The following is a 27,541-nucleotide window of genomic DNA, read 5'->3' as shown; positions in this document are numbered from 1 at the left end:
TAATTAAAATACATCGTCTGCTGTACTGCTACATGATGTAAGTGAGAATAGATTTAGTTATGGCGGTGCTTACAAGATTCTTTCACCGTTTCCAGTTGTGGAATGTTTATCAGTTTGGGAAAAAATGTCATTTAAACACAAGCGTGCGTTGGTCACATACAAATGTCAGAGTACGTTTTGCTCCAAGTCCAACAGGATTTTTACACCTTGGAGGTCTACGCTCAGCTCTTTATAATTATATTTTTGCTAAATCCAAAGGAGGAACTTTTATACTTCGAATAGAAGACACTGACCAGGTTGAAATTAATTCTTTTTAATTATATAATGGAAAATTTTCAGTTTCATATGTATTCATTCTGAATGAGTCGGGCATTCGCTACCTTCAATTGTCTCGAGATATTTTGACATTTTTCAGCCTGCTATACTTCTCTCTAGTTTCTTCTCTTAAAAAAAGTACTGGGGTCGATTCATTCGACCAAAAGTTCATCAAAGCGGTACTCCAGCATGGTCGCAGTCTAATAACCAAAACAGATTAAAAAAATTATAAAGATTACGTGTTCATTTTTTCCATCTTAAAAGTAAGGTTTAGACATCTTTATCTTTTATTCATCTATCATACCGATTTAGTTTAGTTTTTCTGATGTATCCAACGATGAAGCTGATGTCTTTTAGTAATTTTCCTCTGGCTTCTGTTTGGTGGAGAACGAAAATCTATAGTCTAGCATGAAATGGTTTATTTAATGTGATGTGTAGTACTCTGAGTATGTTTCTTTTTCCCTTTTGTCTAGTCACTGTCTGCATGCCTTGTAATCTTGAAGCTTTCTTTTTCATATGTCTAGGACTATATTCTATAGTATGCCCTTCTCTTTCTAAGATGGTAGGATGTAATTTGAGGGAAGTTTAGTGCTTGTTTTTAGCTGCACCAGCACAGGTTCTCTCGATAGGTTCTGAACCTCACTGCAACTGAGGAGCTCTTTTCGTTGAACATACATCTTCAGCATAATCAAGATACAAAATGCGTCGTCTCCAACAAAACTCAGTTGAGACTCAATACTGCACCCATATCTTGGACATTGCTGCTTCTATGCAGGCAGATATTCTATATTGCATAAAAAGGAAAAAAACCCAGTTATCTGACATTTGTATAAATCATTTGCCAATGTATTCTTACCTTTGGCCCACAGATGTATTACCCCTTTTCTCTGTTTCTACTATCAGTTCTACAGTGGCTCTGTTCTTTGGAGTAGGCTGGTCTCCTGCTACTTTCACACAAGTAATCTTTACTCACCTCCTCCTCTTGTCATCTACCCCTTGACCCTACATTAGGCACTATGTTCAAGTCTTCTGGAATTTCATTTCACCTCATATTTTCCCTCCAGCCATTGACTTAGATCTGTTCAAGAACACGAATCAAAGTAACCTCAGTCGGTTGCAAGAACTACTGGAAGGAAGAAGACAAATTGTCAGTACTACTGTCTCATTAGGTGTCTCCTGCAAGATATATACAAAGCAGTGACCACTTACTAGAAGAGAGAGTACTGTTGCTACTTACAACAATGAACTTGGCTGTCAAAAATTGATTTGGCCATGATTGTCTCACTTAGCCTGTATTGCTTAAAACCAGCCAATCTATGATGGCTCTGTGAAATGAATGAAGGCCTGTAAAAATAAATGTTTATTCTATTGTTAAGTTAATTTACCCTTATTTGAATGAAATCCTCAATAATTTGTATTTGTATTGGCTTTACAGACTCGATTGGTACCTGGAGCATTGGAAAAACTGCAGGACATTTTAGAATGGGCAGGAATAATGCAAGATGAAGGTGAGCTATCAATTAATTAAAAATGTGTAGATATTTACAGTTTGAATGAATATATTTTAAATTTCAGCCCCAACGGCTGCTCACACTTTTCAAGTAAGGCCCATATAAATACTGTGCTGCTATGCACAGGAGGGCCATTTGACTGGTATTCAGTCAGTAATGGACATACTTCAACCTCTAGTCCTAAAGCATGACGTTTCCCCTCTTCTTTTACTACTGTAATGATCTCTGCCCCTCAGAATTTGCCGATCTTGTATCTCTATCAGTCATCTACCTCTGTCCCTTGCCATCCTTGTTACATCCAACACAACCAGCCTTGCACTAACCACTATTCCCAGCCCATTTTTCTTTAGAACGTTAATCTTCTGGAATCTTCACCTTACTCATGTCTTTCCTGTAGATGTTGACCTACAATAGTTTAGACTCAGCAACAAAATAAATAGTAATGGTTTAATAGAAATGTTTTATGGGACATCACAAAACTGATGGTAAATAATTTAACTTTTATTCCGTGTACAAAATGGTGAATGAAATTTTAAACTGATCAGCTTTTATTAACTTAATATTTAAATTTTATGAATTTCAGGGCCTAGAGCTGGAGGAAAGTATGGCCCTTATATTCAGGTAATATTTTTTGTCTTAAACTTAACTTGCTACTTAATATTTTTTTTATTTATAGTACCTATTATTCTAAGGCTGAGCTTCTTTTCAATTTTATTATTTAACCATTTTAATTTACTTATACAGCTACTGCATACAACCTTGACCTTTTCTCATCTCAAGTTCCTAGGTTTTACCTAACCATCACCATTTTTGCTTCTATTAAATCCTTGATCATTGATCAAAGCAACCCTCTTCACATCACCCTAGTACACAACAAATCTTGCTCCCTGAATCCTCTGGTACTTCTAGCCAGCAAAGTTACTGCAGTTCCACAGTTCTATGCTGACTATTCTCAGCAGCAAATGTACTTCTCCTCTGATCAATCTGAGTCAACTAAGCAATTGATTAATATCATTCACCTGCAAATGTTACTCTACAGACATTACACAGTTAAGCAGAGAATGACTTTATGCATCACACACCCTGCAAGTTCTCATATATCCTAAACTGCAGCTATGTCCTATCACAAAGCAGTCTCTGTCACACCTCAGTTAAGATGATGCTGCTAATAAAGACATATGCTGCTTGATACACAACACAGTTCTCACACCTTAAAAAAATCATCCCAAACTATATTCTTCTCTATTATATCTACTTCCTGATTAAGTTGGCTGTTGCCAAATAACAAAAGCTTACCTGGTTGCTCCAACTCAAAACGATGAGCAGTCTCAGTAGAGTCACTTTGATTACTTTCGGACTCTACTGTAGTACTCATTGTCGTTACCCAAGTTTTCAGCCTCTATCGTTATGAAGTAACGAGTAATGAATAACCTCTCTGATTATATCAATTACCGTTCTTTTATCCTCATATTTCAAATATGATGGAAACTTTTGTAGACAGCCACAACAACATTTGTTGATCTGTGAGGAGATATAAATTCTAAATGTACATATTTTTATCACTAGTATATTTTTAAAAAGGTTTTCTTTTATTCTATCCAAGATTTGTTCACTCTTTAACACTGAAGTTTTATTCTTTAATATAAATTGGAAGTTTACAAATTAGATATTAATTTCTCTAATTAAACCCAATATCTAATACTAAGATTATGCATAAATTAGTGTATGGTGCAAGGGAAACAACTTTTCTAAATATTTAGAAAGAATTACTTCCCTTACTATCTATTCCTTCGCTTCATCGTCATTATTTATCAACGAAAATATGCACGATGACGTGCGCATCACACATCCAGTTCCATGGTCTGGGTTCCAGGTTCATAATTATTTTTATATCTATATTATCTAAATATATATATATATAGAGAGAGTGAGTGAGTGAGAGGGTAGATTTTTATTCCATTCGTTTACAGCTGTTTCATAATCTTGTTAGCTATATAATAAAAGTTACATCGATATTAATACGCATAAAATATACATATACAAACCTGGGTGCTGATATGGGAACTAACTGACTAATGCTCAGAAAGATACATGGTGGCTGAAAACATCAACCCTGGGTCATTCCACTGAAATTCAAGATAAGTTTTGTGAAAAATATATCGTTAAAAAGTTATATTGCTATGGTAATCCCAAAGCTTATAGTTTGTAGTGGCGCGTGTGGCCGCCATCTTGGGAAGTGCCATTGCTCATGTGCAAGGGATTTGCCGCCAGCGGTAGTACCCGAGCACGCATGCACAATGCAACAGGTGGAGAAAAAAGCTATAGCGTTCCTTCTCTTATTCATCCAGCAGGCGTCGTGTCAACACGTATCTCTCAGCTCTCCACCGACATGTGGTCGAAGCTTCCTTTGGTATTATAGCGGCATGCCGGTTTCACCCCGGAATGAAACGGCTCTACACCAACCAGGAATAAATTATTGGGATCTATTTCAAAACGGGGGCACCAGTTTTCATTTATGTTTTATGTAGTGTTTTTGGTACCGAAAGACTTTGAAACTTCGTATACTTATCTATTTTGTGTTATAGAACAGAAAAAAATTTTTGTATTCGAATTTATTTCATGTAAAAAATTGTCTTATTTCGATAATTTCTACTAATCACTGACGTCTATTCAGTTGAAAACAGTTAGCGCTGTAACAGTGTATATCGTATTAATCCCCTAACCCTAACTAGACTGTTAACCCTAACCCTAACCCTAAAACTAACCCTAACTCTAGAATCCGAACTCTAAAATTGTTACACACATAGATACGCACAGCATAATTTATTATATAAACAATATATGCGTATAAATTACGATTAAACCGAATGAAATATGTCACAGGGAATAACATTTTTATGACCGCCCAGCAGTAACTCTATTCAGCTGAATAGACGTCAGTGATTGGTTGAAATTACAGAAATACGACAACTTTAACATGGAATAACTTGCGATGTACGTTTTTTTGTTAAGAAGACTAAGAGTAAAAGATGTTTTATATGACACATTCTACTAGTGTCCCAAGTTTCAAAGTGTTTCGTTAAGAAAATACTGGTGCCCACGTTTTGAAATAGATCCAATTATTGATCTGTTGTTACCGTTAACCCTCGTGTTCATTGTATTTCTGAATTTAATAAATAATATAAGAACTGGGGAGAGATGGCCGAGCCATCATATCTCATCCAACTCTTATAACTGGTGACCCCCGACGTGATTCAGAAAAAAAAAAAACAACACAAGAGACGAGGAAATGGAACAAATACAACAGTTTTAATTACCCCGGAGAGAAATACCATACGGCCTGGAAACTGAACAAACGAGCGAATAGTGATTTCTCTTTTCGTCTGACTCCACGTAGCTTGAAAAACGAAAAAAAAAAGAAAAAATCCTACACACACGCACATACATATATATAACAAAAAAAATAATAACATTTTTTTTGCCTGTATTGTTTTTTTTTCCTTGCAGCAACGATGTAAGGTTGGTCAACAATGCCTATTTGGCATAACTACAGGGTTTTACCCCCCAGACTTTGGGAGGTCTATTTGGCATAACTACAGGGTTTTACCCTACTATATGCATAGAAAATTTCATTAAAAAATATTCATTTTTCTGAAAGTTATGACCTCCCAAAATCTGGTGGGTAAAACCCTGTAGTTATGCCCAATATTTTTTTTTCTACAGACAGTACAAAGAAACAACCCTCGCGAAGAAAAAAAAAACACAAACAAAACAAAATTTTTTGTACAGCTTTATTTTCTTTTCTGTCTCTTTTGTGCACACTGTAACTTACAAAAACACAAAACAAGAACACGAAAAATATTGTGTCTTCTTTTAGCGGTGAATTTTCTCTTTGGCCTCTTGTATATTTCATATGACTTCGTTTTTCATTGTTTCTCTCCATTCCCTTTTCCTACCTTGACGGAGTCATCCCAGTAGACATGTCGCATGGTTTACCCACATTCATCGGTGATACTGATGTCTATTTCGCTCAATTGGAGGCCTATTTCCAGATCTACGACATCTCGCCGTCCAAGAGATTAAAGTTGCTTTATTGCAATCTGCCTCCATCGCTTGCAAAAGCGGCTAGAGACCTAATTACATCTCCCAAAGACGACGCCACATATGACGAGGTGAAGAACGAGATCCTACACCGGACCACCAGGTCTGCCGCCAGCCGATTCAATGAGCTGATGGCAGACGAGCAGCTCGGTGACAGGACCCCCACAGAATTTCTGCGGCATTTGCGAAATCTGAGCAGAGAGTCAACAGATGCTCCACTTCTCTGCAAGATTTTTTTTCTCGCCTGCCGTCGCTAGTTTTAATGTTCATCATCATCATCATTGTAAGTTCACTTTTCCTTGCTATAAGTGGTTGGATGGGTTGTCACAGTTTGAGTTAGTTCTTATTCAGAGTTACTTTTGGATCAAGGATCATGTCTCATTCATATATTCCATATTCGGTATGATTTTTACTGCTGGACGTTCTATTGCCAGCCATTTTACACAGAGTACTGAATGCATTTTCTCATGGCACCAGCATTAGAGAAGTTGCTTTGTTCCCAGCAAAGTGTCCTCTCTCGCTTATGTGCCTATGTGCCTTTTTTTTATATATGTGTTATTGAAGCACATAAATGTTGACTGAGTAGAAATATACTAAGCTGAAAATAGAAAGCAGGAGTTGTGGCAAACAAGGAATCCATTTGCTTCAACAATACATCTATCCTTATTTTCAAAGTTGCTCCACTAATGATAATGATAAACAAAAAATCAATGGATGTTTTTAAAAATTTTAGATTTTGTTTATTATATTTGCAGTCTGAAAGATGTCATATTTACCGGGAAAAGATACAAATTCTCTTGGAGGTAAAGTTTTTTATTTATAATTCAATGATTCAATTCTGTTTTCAAAACGTGCAAAAAAAGAGTGTAAAAGCTGTGTGATAAAAATCTGAAAATAAAATATTGCTTTTAAATGAAAATCCTCTATATGCTTAAATAAATCATAAAGAAACAAAATTGAACTTAGTTTTGTGGTGTTGTTCAATGTAGGCACTATATGGTTAAGAAGTTTACTTAACAACTATGAATTCTAGCTTTGATTCTACTGTGTGGCATCTTGGATAAGTATTATTTTCTGTAGCCATGGATGGATTATAACCTGTAATTCAAAGGTATAACCTTATTGCATACCGTCACACTGACTGTGTTTGAGAATTACAATAAGAATACATGTATCTGTGGAGTGCTTAACACATTAATTCAATGAGCACATATGTCAGTTGATTGAACCACTGAATCCTCATCCCTCATCATTGAGAGCTGGAGATCCATCTTGTTGTTCAGTAGCTCCAATAAGTTCTGTGGGAACAACTGATGGCCTGGAAGTTTCATATCAAATGCTTTATAGCAGCTTATAGGTTTAAACTTCAGTCTGGTCTTGATTCATGATCTGCACTTTGTCACACACTGATTGGTTGTGTTGGGTATAGCCTGACTACCAGGGCATTTATACCAGGCAGATATATATATATATATATATATATATATATATATATATATATATATATACAATTTGCATGTTGTATACACATACATATATACACATTATGTATGTGTATGTATAAAATTACTCAGTTTAAAAAGAAAAAAATCTGTATTTTTATAGAATGGAAGTGCTTATCGATGCTTTTGTTCAAATAAGCGAATAGAACTGCTAAGAAGAGCAGCCCTGAGCAGAGGAGAAACTCCAAAGTATGATAACAAATGCCGACACTTAACACAGAAAGAAATTGATGCTAAAATGAAAGATAATATTCCATATGTCATACGTTTCAAAGTGAGTAAAAGTTATTACATACAGATATTAAAAAATGTACCTTGAAAATTTCTTATGTAATTCTGTTAATTTTGAAACTATTTTTATATATCTATGTACAGTTAAAGCTTGTTTATTTGTTGGATATGTTAATCTGTAATTACCATATTTGATGGTATATGGCATAAGAGATGCACCCCATTTTCAGCAGTGTTTATTTAGAAAAGAAAGTTTTTAGTGCATTAACTTTTAGCATTTAAACTGGCCATATCTAGCTCAAATATGTTCAAACTGGCCAAAGCTGGCCTTTCACATCTACCCTCCAATATCATTCTAAGACTAAACTAAGATCATCAAAATCTTGAAACTATGAGCTAAGGCATGATTAACTCAAAACAATGTGAATAAAAAAAGCATCATATTTGACAAAGTAATCTGAATGCAAAATGGTTAAAGCATGCAATATAGGTTTAATTTCACATATAGGACTTAGAGTGATTTTTTTTTTTTTTTAGACATTATTTTTGTTAAAAAGTGCATCTTATATGCCATATGGTTCTTCTTTGTTTATTTAATTCTACTGATATTTGGTTGTTGTATGGAACTTTCTGGGTGTCTTCCATCAGAACATCATTTATCATTATAAATTAAATAAAGCTTAAGTGATGGCCTTAAACAGTTTAATTTAAAGTTGTTATATTTTCATCAATCGGTTCAGCTTTTATAATTTTTCATAAAATTTAATTAGAAGCACTATTAAGTCATAGAATGATGGGACAAGATTATTCAATTTTGTTTTATTTTTCCAAATCAAAAATCCGTTTTAAAAAATCTATTGTAAACAATCATCATTATCCAACATGTGCCCACTTTTCATGCTAGCATGGGTTGGATGAGTAGTTATGATCCAACTTAGTTCTTCTTTAGAATTACTGTTTTCCTAAATTGATTAGAAGATCACATCATGCTTGCATTGAGTTACTTTTGGCTGGTTTTCTACCAATGAATATCCATATCACCAACCACTTTACAAAGTGTATTTTATTATGGGACCAACACTAGTGAGGTTGCTTTGTACTGTCTAAACTTGAAAGTCCTCACTGCTGTATGTAGTGCACATTCACTCTAGCCCAGTAATTCCCAATGTGGGGGCCTGGGGAAATTGTGGTGGGGCATGGTGCCATAGTTTCCAGGCGCAGTGTTTTCATTAAAATGATTCACTTTTTTTTTGTCAATATCCTTCTTTTGTACTCAGTACTTAATAAAAAAAAGTTACCAGTAGATTCTTTTCTATTAAATAATTATAAAATATTAAAAATGTTATTTTTTTCCCAACCACCAGTGGGGCATACATTTTTCTGGAAAGTTATAGTGGGTGCCAGGAGAAAATAGGTTGGGAAACATTGCTCTAGGCATATACTGAGAAGTTGATTGGCAGAGATTGATGACAGAAGAGACAGGATGGGTGGGTGCAGGGGGGAAAGAGTATGTGAGAGAGTGGTGGAAGGAGAGCGATTACCAACTTTAAATAGCAGCATACTACAATGAATAGAAGGAGATGGCTGAATGTTGATTGCAAGGTAGTGGGGGCTTAACTAGTTGACTATTTAATTTTGTGTATCTTTTCTGTTGTGAGAATTTTGTGTTCCTCATGTTTATATTTTCATTTTATATAGTTAAAACTCAATCAAACTCCATGGGAAGATGTTGTGCATGGAACAATTGTTAATGATATTGCTTTGGTAGAAGGTGATCCAGTATGTTTATTTTGGTAATTTCTGTAATCCTTGTCTCATGCCAGTTTTATTGATTTGTATTAATATTAAGGACCAAATTTGGGTGGACATGTCAAATAAGCACTCCACTTCCTTAAAAAAAGAAAAAAATTTCTATGGACTCCTATAAAGGTTATAATTTTGTCCAGTAAATCAATTTCAGTCTGACCCCTCACCCCAATCCTCTTGATTTTTTTGTCCTTGTTTTGAAAAAATATTTTTTCTGTCACATTTAATAATGCAATGATTTCAATTCAAAAAGAAGTTTTTTAAAGCTAATTAAAAAAAATTTCCCCTGCCTCTTCCTGGCTTTCAGAATATCCAAATCTGCTCAACATCAACATTCCAGACATTTTGAAACTTGTCCATTCATTTGTGCCTATGTAGATGACTTCTGAAAGATAAGCAGCACATGACATGAGGGAATCCTCAATGTCGTTGCTCAATATGCTAGAAATAACAGCCAAACCTCCCTTTAACCACACATCTCTTATGTCTATGAAATGAAAGGAAACAGACAATTTTAAAATTTAGGAGTTAGGATTTAGTGTTAATGTTTAAGGTTAGGGTATAGGATTAGGGTTTAGTTGTAATACTTGTATTTTTCAATAGGAATTCTCAAAAAAATTTTGAAAAAGAAGTCAAAAACAAATTCTGGGAGGTTAAACTAAAATTTTAGAATGCTGCACTTTTTGAAGCTGGAGGCCAAAATCTGAATCGCTGTTGTTGGGAATATAGGAAGCTGAAAGAATTATATTTTTTTTAAAAAAAAAGAAGGAAAGAAAAAAGAGAAGGTAGATGTGTAATATTTGAAAGATTTTGCTGTAATTTGCACCATGTCAAGTAACCACATTAATGCCTCCTAAATGTTGTATGCTGTTTCAGTAGACATCCATGCATGTGCAATAGAATAGGCACATTTAAAAACATCTGGATGGATGTGGGTATTCCAAAAGCTAGGAGAGTGGGATGGGGCATAATTTTTTAAAATTGACATGGGGAAAAAAAATTTTATTTTCAAAATCATATTTTATGTGGAATTAAAAAAAAAATTGTATCATATTAAAAACAAAACTTTTGGAGGGTAAATTGGAATTCTGAAAACAGCTTTTTGGCAAAACCAGAATCTGCGTTGTCAAAAAAACAGAAATCTATGGGAATTTAACAAAAAAAAAGTAAAGGCTAGAGTGTATATTTGACATGTCAACCCAAATTTGAAAGCTAGATGTTAAGCAAAACAATTTGCAGTCACACAATAGAATAAATGATTTATGGACTCGATAATCATATTACTTATGATATGTTTAACTTGTCACATTCATAAAAACATTGAAGTAAAATAACTCCTTACTATAAATTACTTTAACCAAGTTTAATTTGAACTAGAAATTCAATTAAAATGTGTTCGTTTTCTTCAACTGTTTCATCTTACTCTTAACTACTATGTAAAAAAAAAACAGAAAAAGAGATCAAGTTTGCTTTTCCCAGTATTTTCTACTATTTTTACAATAAGTGGCTGCTATCAAGCAGTTTATATGTTGCTTAATTTCTTAATATATTTCCTCTTATGAAATTAAAACATGTTCTAATGGTTCATCTTCACATTATTATATATTAAACTATGAAGAAATATATATTGTAAAATTTTACTTTTATCAAATCTTTTCATGGTTTTGCCAGATTCTTATAAAATCTGACCAGTTTCCAACTTATCATTTTGCCAACGTTGTGGATGACCATACTATGGCAGTTAGCCATGTTTTAAGAGGTGTGGTGAGTATTGATCTATTATAATTGAAAACCAATTATTCCTTTTCTGAAACTTTTTGAAATCAACATTAATTTTTTTTAATTAAAGCAATATATACGGCCTAGTAGTTAGGGTGTTTTACTCATGATTGTGAGATCATGGTTTTGATTCCTGGATTGCGTGGTGCATTGTGTTCTTGAGCAAAACACTTCATCTCACATTGCTCTGAGATCATTTTGACATCTGATGTGTGGTACACCATGCTCCTGTACAGACAATGTCAATTTAATGGAGGGAGTGAGCTAATGTATACCACAAACAGTTGATTGTTATAAACAAACTGCCTGTATAGGTTGTTCAGCAAGAAATTCGTAATTTGGATGCATCAGGTATGATCCAATTGTCAGCAGTACAGAGAGAACAAGCAATCAGCCGATTGCAAGTAGGGTAGTGTGCCCTGGTTGTTGCGAAAGCTTACATTGTTTATGTCAGCACCATCTATTGCCTGCAACAGCGATACAACAACATCAACAGCACTGCAGAGTGTGCTCGCAGAGGGCACCCCTGGGTGACCATGTTCAGGCAGGACTGCTTCATCCACCTGCAACACCTCTGTGATCACTTCAGACCGGCCAGCATGACAGCTCATGAAACCGTTGGCACTGGACAGCAACCCATCAGCGATGTTACAGTACAACGTTGACTAGCCACCAACAACCTGCATTGCCATCATCCTGCTTGAGGGCCTGTCCTCACTGCCTGCCACCAACAGATACAACTACAGTAGGCTACACAGCACTGACATTGCCGGCATCAACAATGGAGGTCAATAGTCTTCTCTGATGAGAGCTGGTACTGTGTTTCCACCTCGGATGGCAGTGAGGGTGTGGCATAGGAGGGGGTGACTTCTACAAAGATGCATGTGTCATGGAGAGAGAGATGCAAGGGGCCAAAGCATCATGGTTTGTGGGTGCTGTAGGTCTGAATCAGAGAATTGGGTCCCATGTGTTCTAAAATGTTGGTGCAGGCAGAGGGAATGGCATCACAGTGCAGCGCTACATTGACCAAATCCTAAAACCTCACATCGTGCCCTTCTTCATGTGTCACCATAGCCATGTGTTCTAGCAGGACAATGCTCCATCCCACACAACCAGGGTCACCATGGACTTTCTGTGTCAGCACAACATCAGATCCATGCTGTGCCTGACTCTTAGCCTGGATTTGAACCCAATTGAACACCTGTGGGATGAAATCCAGAAACGGCTGAACCAGGTGGTCCTGAGGCTGACAGCTCATGTGGAACTGGAGGCAACTTTCCTCAGGGTATGGGCACAGGTGCCAATGGCTTTTGTGAACCACATGTACTGACAGTGTATGGCCGTTTTGAACACCTTGGGAGGGCATCCATGGTATTGAACGTGTTGCACACTACAATCTTGATGTGCTGGATCTGCCCACTACCGGAGCACATGACGACACATAGACTGTGGTCAAAGTGTATCCAAGAAATTGACTTTATCAAAATTTATCTTTGACATAATGAAATTAAAACATATTTCACAGTCACACACACATTTCTTTTGTGGTTCAGTGTATTATACATTATCTGTTATTTTCTTATACAATTTTGTTAATTTGATAATCTAGTTGGTTTTAACATTTCAATCATGGTAGATAAATGTTTAAAGCACATGCATGTGCACACACTTTTTAAGTCTAAGGAAAAAGGATTTGTTTAGTAACACATTTATCATCATTAAGCATTTATTTTATATTTGTTTTAGGAATGGCAAAGTTCTACACCAAAACACATTCAAATTTATGAAGCTTTTGGTTGGAAACCTCCTGTATTTGCTCATATGCCACTTCTTGTAAACAAGTAAGAAACTATTCATAACTTTTAACTATGGTTTACTTTATTTCCCTTCATTCTTAGAGACAAACCTCTTTTTGCCAACAAAGATAATAGCTCCCTAAAGTTTTCTAGCCTAACCCACTTCCACTATTGATTAGGTCACCTAGGTTGTTAGCTATTTACTACTTTTAGTGAGTATTTTGGGTATTTGAAAGAATTATGGGGGTAATTTAACTGTTCCTGTATTTCTATAATATATGAAATTCTTCTTTTCTGTCAGTTTGCGTGATATCTCATTGCACCTACTTGATAGGTTATGTCACTTATTCATGAGCTGTGAATTTGTATCCCATCAGAACTGATTCACTTAGCAGGATGCTGGACATTACCAAGTTGTAAATTTGTGTAGAAAAACTACCATTAGAAGTATTACTATGAGTTGATAAATGGATACAGAACAATTTAACATATTAAGTACCACTTCACAAATGTATCATTATCTTCATCAGTATCACCCCACCATTTTATTTCTGTTTACCCATACTGACATGGATTTAGGTTGGATGGGTCTCATGGAGCTTTGTTACTTTTTTAAGTCTTTAAGCATATGGCACACAGTAACAGTAATAACCAGCAATTTTGGGGGATTTTGCACACTTCTTTTTATAGTTAATGTCCTTTCCCATCAATTATTTTTAAATTGAGGATTGAATGAATTTTTTGTGTCAACAGCACTATGGCAGCATTAAAGAATCATCTACCTCTATATCAATTCTTATTTAGAACTAGCAAATGCACCCATCCTTTGGATGGTTTAAGTTGCTTTGGTGGTATTTTTTTCACCAAATAATTGAACTACCATGAAGGTTTATGAGTAGCATGGCAATCTATGTTTCTGATTAACCTAGGAATGGAAAATCAAATTGAAGGGAGGTTATTGTGGATGTCATTGCACTTTAATGATTATAGAACATATAAGTTTGCAAGTAATGCAAAGTAGAGCTATTGAAGTGTTTTGGGAGTATATTATGAATAATGACTTGTTTTACATGAAAGCGAAATTTCTTGTCAGAAACAACCACATAAACATTTTTTACATGCCACCAGCAGAGGAGCCAGTCAGGTAACAGTGACCATTAGGCTTTGTTGTATACATATGTATATATATATATATATATATGTTAAATTCAAATTACGATAAACGTAAACAAACAAACGCAGTTTGCTTTTAGAAGCGTTGAGATGTCTTAGAAAGTTAAAGAAGTGATTTTAAATTCTCAAACGCAGGATAATGCTAATAATATAGCCTAAACAGGATAAACTACCCCTATTTTTGCTGAAAAAAGTGTAGGTGGTTAGCTATATATATATATATATATATATATATATATAAGTTGGTGTATATGTATTGTTTTGCTTATATCTTTATACATGCACATATACACATAAAAAAAACTAGCACACCATCAGTTACGATGGTCACAAGTATCCAAAACTTCTTCACCACCCTTCTGACTTCATTTTTCTTCTTAAAGAGAAGGCTTTGTCTACTTGGACTATACATGGTACCACTGTATAGCTGTCTGTCTGCTAATATTGTTGTTGGACATGCATGTCACTGGCATTTCACATATAAAGTCCAAGATAATGTGAAAAAATGTGAAGACTATCACTTGACTTTTTTTCATAAAAGTATTAAAAAAATTATTTGAAGATTATAAAGAGAAATGAATGGTAGATTCAGACTATCTGTATTTTAAAACCATAAATTAAAAAAAAAAGTTTTATTAAAAAAAAATTTCTTTTTTTTTTGTTGCATAATCGTATTAATTCCATTATGCAGAAAACAAAATTGAAAGACATTTGTAAAAATAAAAAAGTTATGAGGGGTTTTAACATGTGCTTACATCATAACTCCGCCCCAAACTTTTATTTAAATGTTGGTTCTATGGAATGAATCATATGTGATTGTTTAAAAAAGACTAGAAGTACAATGCTAAGACATTTGAAACGATGGACAACAGACAAAATATCATAATGGATGGGTAAATAAGCATCCTTAAAGTGAAACAACACATTGGTAGGTAAACAAAAGTATCAACAAATAGAAGAGAGGCCTGGGAACATCATCTTTCAAGTAACTGAGAATAGGTAAAGGTAAGCTTGTCAAAGTTTAATGCAGTTTAAATATGGAGGTTAAGATTGTTTGGTATTGGATATTCATCACGTGCAGTGTTCCTAGTCAATTTAATAAATGTTACAGGTGGACAGTCATAATAAATAAATAGACAAAATCCTTTAACTCCTATAAAAAGATTAAAAAAGTATGGAAGAACCTACCTACAAAAATACTATGTCCATTTATGCAGGAGCTCTGGGCAAAATGTTATAGTGCATGACCATCCTTGGGACATAGTGTGTATAGTTTAGTGAAAATTGGTTAAGAATTGTGGAAATGTATGCGTTCAGTGTTCGTGCGGGTGACACGTAAAAGCACCCACTACACTCTCTGAGTGGTTGGCGTTAGGAAGGGCATCCAGCTGTAGAAACTCTGCCAAATCAGACTGGAGCCTGGTGTTGCCATCCGGTTTCACCAGTCCTCAGTCAAATCGTCCAACCCATGCTAGCATGGAAAGCGGACGTTAAACGATGATGATGATGATGATGATGATGTTCCTAGTTAATTTAATCACAGTTGCTGGCGGACAGAAGAAATAAATAAATAGACAAAATCCTTTCACTTTTTTAAAAGGATTAAAAAAAGTATGGAAGACCCTACACACAAAAGACTATGTCCATTTATGTGGAAGCTCTGGGCAAAATGTTATAGTGCATGATCATCCTTGGGACATAAGTAATGTGTCTAAAGTTTGGTGAAAATCGGTTGAGAATTGTGGAAATGTATGAGTTAGTCATTATACACACACATGCTGTGATTTATACATACTAGATTACTGCCCTATTGGATGAGTTGCCTGTATGTAAGATGCACCTGTTCTAAATCGCATCATGGAACTCATACAAATATAAAGAAAATCTTGATAAAGAAAGATAAAACTTTAACACAGTCATGCTTTTAATACATATCTAAAAGAACACTGTTCATCAGACATGCATATGTGTGTGTGTGTGTACAGAGAATGAGAAAGATAGAAAGAAATATAGACAGACAAACAGACAGATTAAACAATCACACAGAGAGAAGTGATCACCTTTAAGAGACATTGTTAGTTTTGACTTAATTTGTTAGGGAGCATGAATAGAAGGAAGGGGTTTGTTTTTGACTACATATTTATATATCCTGATACTGCAACTGGATGCCTTTTCTACCATGGACTGGGTTCATTGGATTTATATGGCCTTTCTATAAGTAATTAACACAAGAATATAGAACAGTTTAGAAATTCAATGACTCATCAATGATTAGAATAAATAATTCATCCACGGGAAAGGCAATAACATAAGTTAGTGCTGAACAATCCTTTGGTTATGCCTCAGTGAAATCTTTCACTATTGATTTATCTGTTTATTATATTGTAGAGATGGTGCCAAATTATCAAAGAGACAAAGAGACATTCATGTAGAACACTTTAAAGTAAGTTTGTTTCTTGTTTTGTTTCTGAAAGAACCAAATGAACATTTTTTGTACATTATTCTATTTATTTCACTTTACTCAATTGGAGAGCAACAGATAATCACTAAAATTCAGGGAGACATGTAGTGGTGTCATCTCAATACTGACAGTTAAATAGTTTAGAGTTTTAAATAAGATATCCATTTATAATAATAATAATAATAATAATGAACTTATTGTATGCAATGCTCAGGCACACTATAGCTCATCAGAGAAAGCAGCCAAAAATACATGAACAATATGTAGAATAATACACAGGAAATGAACAGTGAATGAGTCATTAACAGGGGTTGGAGACAGGTGTGTTGTTGGCGAATTTCAAGAACTATGTAAGCTTTGAAGAAGTAGTGTCCTGACAGCTAACAACTGATGTAGGTAGTTTATTCAACAGATTGTGGAAAAATGTCTCTGAAAGTCATGGGTGCTGTGTTTAATTTTGTAAGCATGCTCATGAGTGTTAGGCATGGATTTCAAAAAGGTACCTAAAGTTGTTGTTGGAATGATGGTGGATAATCTTGTAGGTGTCTATCAAGTTAGTTGCCAGATGTTGGCGATCATTCATAATGAAATAGTCCATATTTGGAAAAGCTTTTCAACCTGCTGAGGAAAATAGATTTGAAAGCAAAACAACAGGATTGTTCAATGTATTTAATTGTTAATAAAAACATTAAATGATTGAGTTTTTTTGCCTTTCTATGTATTTTCTTCATCATTATTGTTGCTGTCATCATCAGTATCGATATTTATTTTTGTGAACTTTATGATTCTACCTTTTATTTTGAAGTTGAACTGATATATTGTTTCAGCTTTTGTATATTTTCATCTCAAAGTTTATGGGAAGATAGACTTTATTGTATCTAGGTGGAGAATAATTATTTCTTAGAGAGACAAGTGTTTAAGTGCTGTATTTACCCTCAGGGGGATGACAGTGAAAGTTGTCCTTGGTGGAAGATAAATTTAGCATGTACAGAGACAGAACTAAATACTACAAGGGACTCTGTTGTTTCTTGTTATTCTACCATCTTGCAGCTGGTATCTAATAGTGATCACCTGCTTAATGCTATGTTCTGTTCATATATAGTGTTAGTCAACTAATCTAGCATAACCAGGGTGCTGAATATATATATATTGATAGAAAAGGTAAGACAACAAAAGAAAGAAAGAGACCTCAATATTATGTAAATAGAGGAATTTATCTGTAAATAATGTGACAATTATTCGGTAGCCATGATAAAACTCTGAGTTTCGGATGCCAGGGCGGAAACCCACGCTGCCATCTCTTCAATTATCTGGCCATCAAAGAATGCTATTCTTCGATGGCCAGATAACTGAAGAGATGGTGGCGTGGGTTTCAGCCCTGGTATCCAAAATTCGGAGTTTTATCATGGCTACCGAATAATTGTCACATATTATTTACATATATATATATGCTCTCAAGTATTCAAGCAGCTTTCTTTTTGTATGGGTCAACTTAAATAAACTTAATTAAGACTACTCAATGACATCAAAAACTGGTACTCATGTTCAACATAATAACATCAGAATTTGTTAATTCCTATAAAAGATTGTGTGAAGAATAGAGTATTCCAGTCATGGACGAATTTCTTAATTAAAAAAAAAAATATTTCGAAATTTTCATTCCACTAATTAATGTGATTTTATTTTCAGGATCAAGGATATTACCCAGAGAGTATCCTTAATTTCATCTGCCATGTTGGTGGGGGATTTGGAACTGATCAGACTGCAGGAATGTCTTTTGAGGATTTAATCAGCAAGGTCACTTCCAGTTTCTATTTATTTTGCTATAACTTTAATCTCTCTCATTTCAATAATCAGCCTCATCATTTCCCTGCTGGTATGGGTTGAATAGATTGTCATAGTCCAAGTCAATTTTTATTTAGAGTTGCTTCTCTTATGAATGAGTAGGAGAACCATATCTCACTCATACACTTTTTTGGCTTAGTTTCAGTGGTTGAATACTCTTCCTAAAGGTTTCTACACTGGGTGCATTTTATGGTAGCACTAACATAAGAGAAGTTGTCATGTTCTCAACAAGACTAAACAGTTCTGTCAGCCCCATGACCCAGCTTGCTCACTAATTACTTTACAGAATATCCTGGGTGAATTTATAGTGGCTCTGACACTAATGGGGTTGTCTTATATCCTGTATGGTTGGTGAGTCAACCATGACCCAGTGAAACATCCAGGATGTGACAGCTGGAAGGTGAAACAGCTGCAGCAGTACTATGCTGCACAGACCGCAACAATGTGAAATGAAGTGCATTGCTCAAAAACACAATGTGCCACCTTGTCCATGAATTGATCTTATGATCATAGACCCAATGCTTTAACTACTAGGCCACATTGAATAAGAGTGTTTGTGTGCATGTGTAAACTGTGTTGTTAATTTCATCTAAATAGAATAATTACTAATTATAATTGTAATAACCCAAATCATAGTTTGCACTTGAAAGGAATTGAGAATGAAACTTTCTTGTGGTGTGGTTATGTCTACTTATACAAAGTGAAATGGAATTATAAGCAATTTTATTATCAAAAAAAGAAGTGGCTGAGTTGATGAAATGTTGGACAGTTAGTCCTGTCATCAATATGAACATTGGCTTACTTTTCCTGAGTATAAATAAGTAGGTGCTTGCAGAATGGTGCGATTCATTGCTGTATGCTGCAGCACAACATAGTTAATAAGTGTTTTGATAGCTTATAGTGCCAAGTTCAACTTCAACTGGTGTAGCTTGGAGAGGCTCTCAAAAACTCAATACTCTACATGAAACTGACGTTTGTTGTGTCTAAAACCTGTTGAATTATAGTTGTCATTCTACACCTTTCATCAATAAATTCAAAATATTTACTATATAATCTTTTTCTCAAGACACATTAGTTTTTTACAGAATACCTGTTGTTTTCTCCTGTAAATAACATTAAATTTTACTCAAGCAGGTGTGCGTATTCCAAAAGTTGGGAGGAGGGATTCTGTTTCTTTAAAAACAAAATCCCACCCTGCCAACCAAATTTTTAATAATAATAATAACAATCTTTTCTACTAAAGGTACAAAGCCTGCAATTTTTGGGGTGGGGACTAGTTGATTACATCAACTCCAGTTGATGTAATCAATATTCTATCTGTTTTTCACCTCTCCTACAATGTCATTTTAAAAGTAAACAATCACATTATTGAAATCTTGAAGCTACAAGATAAATGCACAATTAATTTTAAAAAAATGTAACATAAATAAGCATTACATTTGACTGAGTAATCTGAATGCTTAAGAGTTCAATAAATACCTGGAGAACAGCTGACAAAGGTCTTACTCAGTGATGCTAAGACACCTTCAGCTTTCTTGACAATTATATACTTAATTTTACTTTGTAAAGGGTTTTATATATAAAACATTAACTCCTGTTTCATACAATCATATTCAATTGAATGTTACACAAGAGAAAGCAAAATTTTTAGTTAAGCTAAGATTATTTATCTGGATTTCCCAACTGATTTTTGTTAATGTTTATTGTAATGAAACCAATGTCTTTTATTTAGTATCTAACATTTGATTCAGAATAAGTTAAGAACTTTTAAGCTCTTGCTGATATTTAATTTTTTATTTACGATAGTTTTCTTTAGAAAGACTGAAGAAAACTCCTGGTCGACTAGAATTTGATAAAATTGATAGATTTAACCATGAGACACTAATTCAGAAAATCCAAGGAAATGAGCGCCATGAAATTTTACAGCAAGTTTTGAAACTTGTCAGTGAGAAATATGGAAGCAAGTAAGTTTTTTTCTTATGCCAATATTGATGAAAATCTAAATGCAGTGTTTTATGTATAATGTAATTTTGGTTTTTATATCTGTTGATTTAAAAAATTCAAAGTTTATGTCTAAGAATAACATTGAAACTAAAGTAATGATTTTTCTACAGGGAAAATGGTATGTCTTTAAGAACTTACTTGTTACTGTATGTGTGAGAGACAATTCTCTCTTGAAATGATTTTGTTAGTTGTTGTTTAGCTTCAGGTCACTCAATCAATCTCTATGTCCTTCCATTTTTCTTGAAAGATGGTAAGATGTATTTTGAGAGAGATTTGGTTGCTATTTCCAGCATATTGAATGATCATATTGAGGCTCCCTTGACAGCGTATTACACTACATGTTAGTCTCATAATTACATCTAAGTTTGTCATTTTCAATATTTTATGTGTTTATTTTATAGATTTATTGAGAACAATGATGAAAGATCTTTGCAACAGTATCTAGAAGCAGTTGTCGACTGGGCCAAAGTTTGTAATTTTTTTTTTTTCATTTCCTCATCTTTTCAATCAAATATTTTCAACACTTTTTGCAAAACTCATCAATTTTAAAAACCCAGTTCGCAATATACAATAACAATTCTATTAATTCATTAAATTACATTGTTCTTATAAGTTAATTTACATATAAACTTTGGATCTTTCTGAATTGACGGGCACCACTTTTCATTTATGTTTTATGTAGAGTTTTTGGTACCAGAACACTTTCAAACTTCGTATTTTTGTATTTGAAGTTTTCATGTAAAAAATTGTCGTATTTCGGTAATTTCAATCAATCACTGACGTCATTCTACCAGTATTCCAAGTTTGAAAGTGTTTCTTTAAGAATACAAGTGGTGCCCATCAATTCAGAAAGATCTTAAACTTTTTGATGATGTTGTTTCGTCCCACATCAGCCCTAATTGAGCAGATTTAGGTGTAGAATCTGAGACTTCTTTTCTTTTTTACAGCGAGTGTACCCTGAACAACATTAGGCAATATGTCCTTTAATTTGATGGGGGCTTGGGTGCTATTTTTAGCTGGTCAAGTGATACCTTAAAAACTTGATGTGGTCATTTGACCAGCTAGAAATAACATCCAAATATCCCTTAAATAACAGTGTACATTCTTATAAAGTACATTTTGAACACCCTCTCTTATCTACTCTCAATGTCCCTCCATCTTTCTCTGCTACTCATCAGAACCACAACTACATATCTCTGTCTCTCCCACCCGACACATCATTTTCCCACTTCTTGCTCTATGTAAAGTTTATTATCCTGCTGCTCTCCCCACTTCCTGTACTTCCACTTACCACCTCCTCTATCCTGAGCTATTTCTTTTACCTTCTCCCCACCATACTGATATTTACCATTGACCATATCTCCACCCTTTACCTCATTCACTTGTACCCCCACATCCAGCCATCTGTCACTCTCCTCTCACACTCTTATGAAGTTATCCACCTTCCTTTCTTGATCCTCGGTCATATTCTCTTTTATATTTACCTTCTTGCACTTTGAGAGTATGCTCTGATACTTTGTCACCATCTTTATCTCCTTCCAATTATTCCCACCCACTCTTATGTGGAGTGCCCATGTACCTCTTATTTAGTAAGACTCTTGTGCTTATTTCTGGTCATACTTTAGCTTCTCAACACCTGGTATAAAGCTACTTCCTCACCTCTGCTACAACCCAACCCAGTTGAAGGGAATTTTTCTATTTTCTTTGTCTTGCATTTTACTTGGCAACCTCACTAATGCCAGTCTGAGGGAAAAAAGCATTCAGTAAATTCTGGAAAGTGGTTGGCATTTGGAAGACTTCTAACTTGTTAGGTCTTATCCTTGTATGGAAGAGATGTAAAATGGTCTTGATGATGATGATATATATATGTATATATATATATATGTGTGTGTGTGTGTGTGTAAATTTACATTATAAAAATCTTGAAAAGCATTGAGGAGATTAGTTGGAGCTGTAGTAAGTGGGGAGGGGAGGTTGTACTTGGCAACTATTTGTGAATGAGAGCCTGAAAGATGATTTGTTGAGTGGGTACAAAGTGGAAGAGTTGGATGTCAAATGGGTGGAGCTTCTCTTGGCAAGGGGTAAAAAAATCAGCAGTATATTGTGCAAAAACTGATTTTAGTTGCATATTGTTCATAAGTAATATGGGTTTGTTTCTTGACATTGAATTACATGCATTATGACATGATGCAAAATTTGGACTTGCAATAAAGATTCATTTTGTTTCTTCTTAGGTGAGAATCAATAGAATTGAGGATTTACTCTTACCAGAATTCAAATTCATTTGGGTTCCACCTTCTTTTGATGATATAAAGAATCTGTCTTCTTTCTCGTGTAATTGCCAACAAGTGTTAGAATCAACAATTGAACTACTAGAGACTGATAATCACTTCAAACCAGAAACCATTTCAAAATTACTTCATAACCATGTAATAGAATTACAGCTGAAATTTAAAACTTACATGCATCTGCTGCGATATTCTATTAGTGGTAGAAAGGTAAGTGTTCCATTTATAAATAATGTAAATATATTTATATGGAATATATAATGTACAGTGGGATCATATCTCTTAGAATTTTTTTGAAGTATGGTTAATATAATGATACAAAATAGCATTTTTACCTTGGACATTTGTCTTGGTTCTCTTCAAGTTCTTCAACAGTTTAAAAATAAAATTCCAGGAAGCTAACATTTAGACAGCCATTATTTGATTGTTTATGAAGTCAAAACAATCGACTTCTCTGAAATTTCCAAGCTTTCTAGCTTAATTAGTATCATCATTTAGTTGATCCAGCATTGCTTAGACTTTTGTATATTTTATTTATGTTGATATTATCCATGGAAATTCTAAGGTTACGTTTTGAAAACTGTGATTATGATAAGTTAATAGAGAATCATGAAAATGTATTTTTTCTGAAGCATTTGACATTGAAGATGATGTAAAGTTATCTAAGAGAACTTTACATAATTGAAAATGCAGTTCTTGTCATATACTTGACATCTTTAGCTGTTATTTTTATCTTGATATCAAGAAGTGAACACACTATAGAAATAACTACAGTCCATGAATAAAATGATTGATAATATTTTGGAAAAAGTACTGTATATAGAAAGTGTTTTAAATGGTTTCGACTATGAAATTGAAGGCCTATAAAATTATTCTGCTTTTGTATTACTATGTTAGTAATACTTTAACAAATCTTAATACATTTCACATCCTTATTTTCATATCACAGGATTTGAACCCAGTTTTAGTAAATGAAGTATAGTAGCTGCCTTACTGAACTGCAGATTATAAAAATACACACATATGCATGTAAGAACCAGTGGAACTGTGTCAACCAAACTGAAGCTGTGACGAAAATTTAGACATCGCATGAAATAATTTTAAAGTCAATTTAACAGCTTTGTGTGTTATTAAATTGCTATTTCATAATGTAGCTGGCATCAGTTTCAACAAAGTGTCTCAGATCAAGCCTCTAACTAGACAAATATAATTCCAAAATATCAATTGTCTAACAATATGTTTTGTCTATAATAGAATTTGCCAATGATTTCCTTCCATAGCTTCTCTCAGCCAACTATCCTGTTTTACACACAATAGGTTGTCTTCAGTTCTGTTCTAGTTAACAGTATGCCTAAAACATTAATGCTTGGATTATAGCAGAATATACTGTAATAAACTGTTATGTATTTATTTGTAAATGTATTTCTCTTCTGACCCACTAAAGTATAGGAGGAAGGGAGACAAAAGACAAGCAAATGATGTCATAGATCAAGATGTAACAATAAAATTTGAAAAATTTTCCCTCTTCAGTTCTAGTATCTTTGAGACTTAAGTTGCAAAAGTCAATCAACCAAAATTTCAAATACACATATATAGTTAAGTGATAAATTTAATGAAGGATTTTGTGAACAATATCATTCACATATGAGCCGAGGGCAATAATCTCTGCAAACTTTTTCTACATTACTTGGTATAAGTCATGAATATGATCAACTTTTACTATGTGTGTCCCTTTTTATGGTGCAAATTCACCAGTAAGATGGAGAAGTATTCAACTATTTAAAAGTTTTTATTGCTTTAATTTCAATAAAAAATTAAGACAATTTATACAAAACTTCCTCCTCCCTTCTCTTCTGATTTAATTATTCTTACAAGTCTATATCAAATATTTCAATACATTCATTAAATGCCAGTCATTTTTGAGGGGACTAATTTTCTAGTAATATTAAATATATTTGCATGTGTTCATTTGTATGTATATCCTAATTATTAAAAAGTAAAAATTTTTTTTCAGGAAGGGCCTGGTGTTGTAGAAATGATTTCTCTTCTTGGTCAAAAGCAAACTGTGAAAAGATTAAAATTGTGCTTAGAACATATTAAATTGAGCCAGACATGAACTTATGCTATGAAAATGGGTCTTGAATATTCAGCTCAGGTCCAAGGTTTTAACTCTGGCTTATGTGCTGATTGTGTACCTGAAAACATTGTCATCTTTGTTGATTACATGCACCTGTAAACGAATCTGATTAACAGAATAACAACAAAACAAGATTTATATTTTTTATATTTCCTATTTTCATAAAAACAAATCTGTACATTATCACCATCTTGTTTGCCATGAAAGTAGTTGCTGCTGCCATTTTATATAACAGGTGTTAATAATAGTAGCAGTAGCAGTTGTTATAGTGCTGTGGAGATTTTGGAGGCAGGGGAAATAGGGAATTAGACTTATATTTCAAAGTAGAAGCACAATGATGTAAAACAAAAATTTGTCTAAAATAGATAATATTTGATTATTCAACATCTTTGATGTTTCCACAATGTTTTGACCAGATTGTTATATATCTGATGATTTTGTCAAATAAATAACATACATACAGAATAAAATAAATCAAGTTTAACCTTGAGGTTATCATAAATTTAGTTGATGGAATTCTAAAGTTTTATTATTTCCCTTTAAATAACTCAGAATTGCACACAAAAAAGACATGAATTCTGCCTTTGATTTGAAAGTGGTATAAAAGATTGAAACAATGTGTAAAAAAATATGTAAGATGATGGGGTTGATAAATGATAATAAATAACATACATTTTGTACTGTTTGTTTTGTCTAATCTTTCATGTCATAAGATCTGCTATAATGTTCCAAGAGTAGACTAAATTTTTTTTTTTTTTGTGGCTTATGGTATTTATTTAAATCCAGTGGACAACACCTTCAGAAACCACAGGAGTCGATAGAACTTACATTAATTCTGCTGCAGTATTAAGGAAATGAGGTACATCATCCTTTGGATAGTATGCTATTATAGGCTTAGATTTCTCAAAAGTTTGTCACCCTTAAATCAACTACGTTGTGCTGAAGCAAATAGAATTGTTTCCTAGTGACAATGATTAATGATGAACTCACCTGCAATAGGATACAAAATCATAAACTGCTAAATAAAACAACTTCATGACCAACTATCAAGTAGGTCATAAAATTTTATTTTATCTATTAGAAGAGGAGTGTAAAGTTCATTTGATACATTTAGAGAGCAATAACTAAATTTAATGTCATAAATTGCAGCTAGCCAAATTGATAGTGCCTTGTTACCAGCTGAAGAGTTATTGTGAGTCCTGTTGCAAAAGCACTGTATATTCTTCAGCTTGCAATTCTTAGCTCACACACTTCTCTGGACCTAGAAAAGCCAATACAACTGTGTATTCTCCCTTGAACTATTGCTTCTTTTTTTCTTATTATCAACAATAAAAAAAATTTTGAACTATTTACATGAAGATGAGGATGTTGGCAATACTCCAACAACTCAATTGGTTAATACTAAAAGATATGAGGCGATATTTCATGCAAAGGTAAGAACATTGTACTAGATACATTGCTGTATCCCAGTTAATATATATAATCTCACAGGTTGATCTCACAATTTCAATGCATATCCATTACTATTCTTAAAAAGGTATGAAAAGTTAAGAACCAGTAATTTTTACTGAAAGGCAGAATAGCCTTCAGGTCAACTTCAGCCATGACTAAAATGAGCAATTTTTTTTTTTTTTTAATTATTCAATTTTTTGAATTTTCATTTCATCCTGATCTGTCTTACAACTATTAAATGCCATTAACTTTTTTTCAATCTTTAGTTCTCATTTGTTTTTAGAGTTAGGTAATAAAAAAAAAATAATACTGACAGCTTAAAGTACTGCCTACACAAAGTAAAACTTATCTAGCAAATAACTTGTCAGTTCTGTCCAGAATGATGTGTGATTCACTGTTAAAATTGTCAATGTTTAAACCCAAATATTAAATATTTTCTTTTTAATTATACCAAAGATATCCAGTTTTATACAAACAAATTAAATGACTATTACCAATTAACTTTTAAAAAAATTTCACTTTAAGAACACAAAATAGTTATAGATGATCATGAATTTATTTTTATTTTATTTTTTTTTTTTACAAAAAGTATTTGATAGGTGGTTGAGTCACATGGCCATTTTGAGAGAAGTGGGGAGAATAAAAGAATTCTTTGTGATTTGTGGAAAATGAGGCATTCTGGATATTTAGCACAAATTGAACATGACAAGCCTGTTAATTGACATACTGGATAGACAATATATTGAGTTATATATAGTCACAGAACAAATTTCAGTTTTTTTTTTTTTTACCTCATAATCAATTTGTACTAAACTTATAATCACTTGCTGTAATTATGAAACACAAACCTGAGCCACAGTGACAAAGAACTAGAAGAAATAGTATTTAAAAAGGACATATATGCCAATGACAATATGAGAGAAACAACAAAAAAAAAAAAAAAAACATTCCCCCTATCAAAAAATTACATTATTTCACAAGCATTTACCTAGGTATGGGGCCGAACATATTTTAAACTAGTTCAACTATATAATATTGTACATTAAGTTTTTACATTTCTACCTAACATTCAAATTTACATGAATCTGAAATTTAATAAAATTTGTCAAGGGAATAATTTTGTGGAATTTAATTACACTT

The 27,541-nt window shown here is 33.6% G+C and overlaps 2 protein-coding genes and 1 long non-coding RNA gene across 7 annotated transcripts in view; 1 reads left to right on the top strand and 2 right to left on the bottom strand.

Annotated features, from left to right (window-relative positions):
• Positions 1-23,260, bottom strand: part of LOC106874709 (mitochondrial import inner membrane translocase subunit TIM14) — a 32,925-nt gene extending 9,665 nt beyond the window's left edge. Inside the window, exon 1 of the mRNA XM_014922531.3 lies at positions 23,148-23,260. Within this exon, the coding sequence (XP_014778017.1) occupies positions 23,148-23,156 (9 nt within the window). The 5' untranslated portion in view covers positions 23,157-23,260. The remainder of the gene's footprint in view (positions 1-23,147) is intronic.
• LOC106874708 (nondiscriminating glutamyl-tRNA synthetase EARS2, mitochondrial) lies at positions 23-25,629 on the top strand. Of its 5 annotated transcripts, none has more exons than XM_014922528.3 (14): positions 24-296; positions 1,751-1,823; positions 2,410-2,447; positions 6,683-6,730; positions 7,533-7,703; positions 9,359-9,439; positions 11,138-11,230; positions 12,992-13,086; positions 16,603-16,657; positions 18,365-18,472; positions 20,327-20,484; positions 20,926-20,992; positions 22,759-23,022; positions 24,827-25,629. In XM_014922528.3, exons 1-14 carry the CDS (start codon positions 60-62, stop codon positions 24,926-24,928), a joined length of 1,590 nt encoding a protein of 529 aa, XP_014778014.1. In that variant the 5' UTR covers positions 24-59; the 3' UTR covers positions 24,929-25,629. The 5 variants fall into 5 exon arrangements, with proteins under 5 accessions (XP_014778015.1, XP_014778014.1, XP_089206929.1 ...); XM_089350803.1 differs by lacking the exon at positions 24,827-25,629 and adding an exon at positions 23,762-23,936; XM_052967089.2 differs by lacking the exon at positions 24-296 and adding an exon at positions 446-578.
• LOC149136059 (uncharacterized) lies at positions 296-1,303 on the bottom strand. Its single transcript, XR_016241518.1, has 2 exons — positions 1,172-1,303; positions 296-515 (listed from the first exon to the last, which is right to left on the bottom strand). It is a non-coding gene; the product is annotated as an uncharacterized LOC149136059 (long non-coding RNA).
• Positions 25,630-27,541: the final 1,912 nt, after the last annotated feature.

This window comes from Octopus bimaculoides, chromosome 4, assembly GCF_046866305.1.
Source record: "Octopus bimaculoides isolate indiv1 chromosome 4, ASM4686630v1, whole genome shotgun sequence".
In the NCBI taxonomy this organism is placed as follows: domain Eukaryota; kingdom Metazoa; phylum Mollusca; class Cephalopoda; order Octopoda; family Octopodidae; genus Octopus; species Octopus bimaculoides.
Note: the sequence above shows the minus strand (reverse complement) of the source record. Positions and strands in the feature narration are given on the sequence as shown.

Coding starts and splice junctions, on each gene's coding strand:
- LOC106874708 (XM_014922528.3), top strand. CDS start 60: ATGGCGGTGCTTACAAGATTCTTTCACCGTTTCCAGTTGTGGAATGTT. Junction 297..1,750: donor GAATAGAAGACACTGACCAG/GTTGAAATTAAT, acceptor TTGGCTTTACAG/ACTCGATTGGTACCTGGAGC. Junction 23,023..24,826: donor ATTCTATTAGTGGTAGAAAG/GTAAGTGTTCCA, acceptor ATTTTTTTTCAG/GAAGGGCCTGGTGTTGTAGA.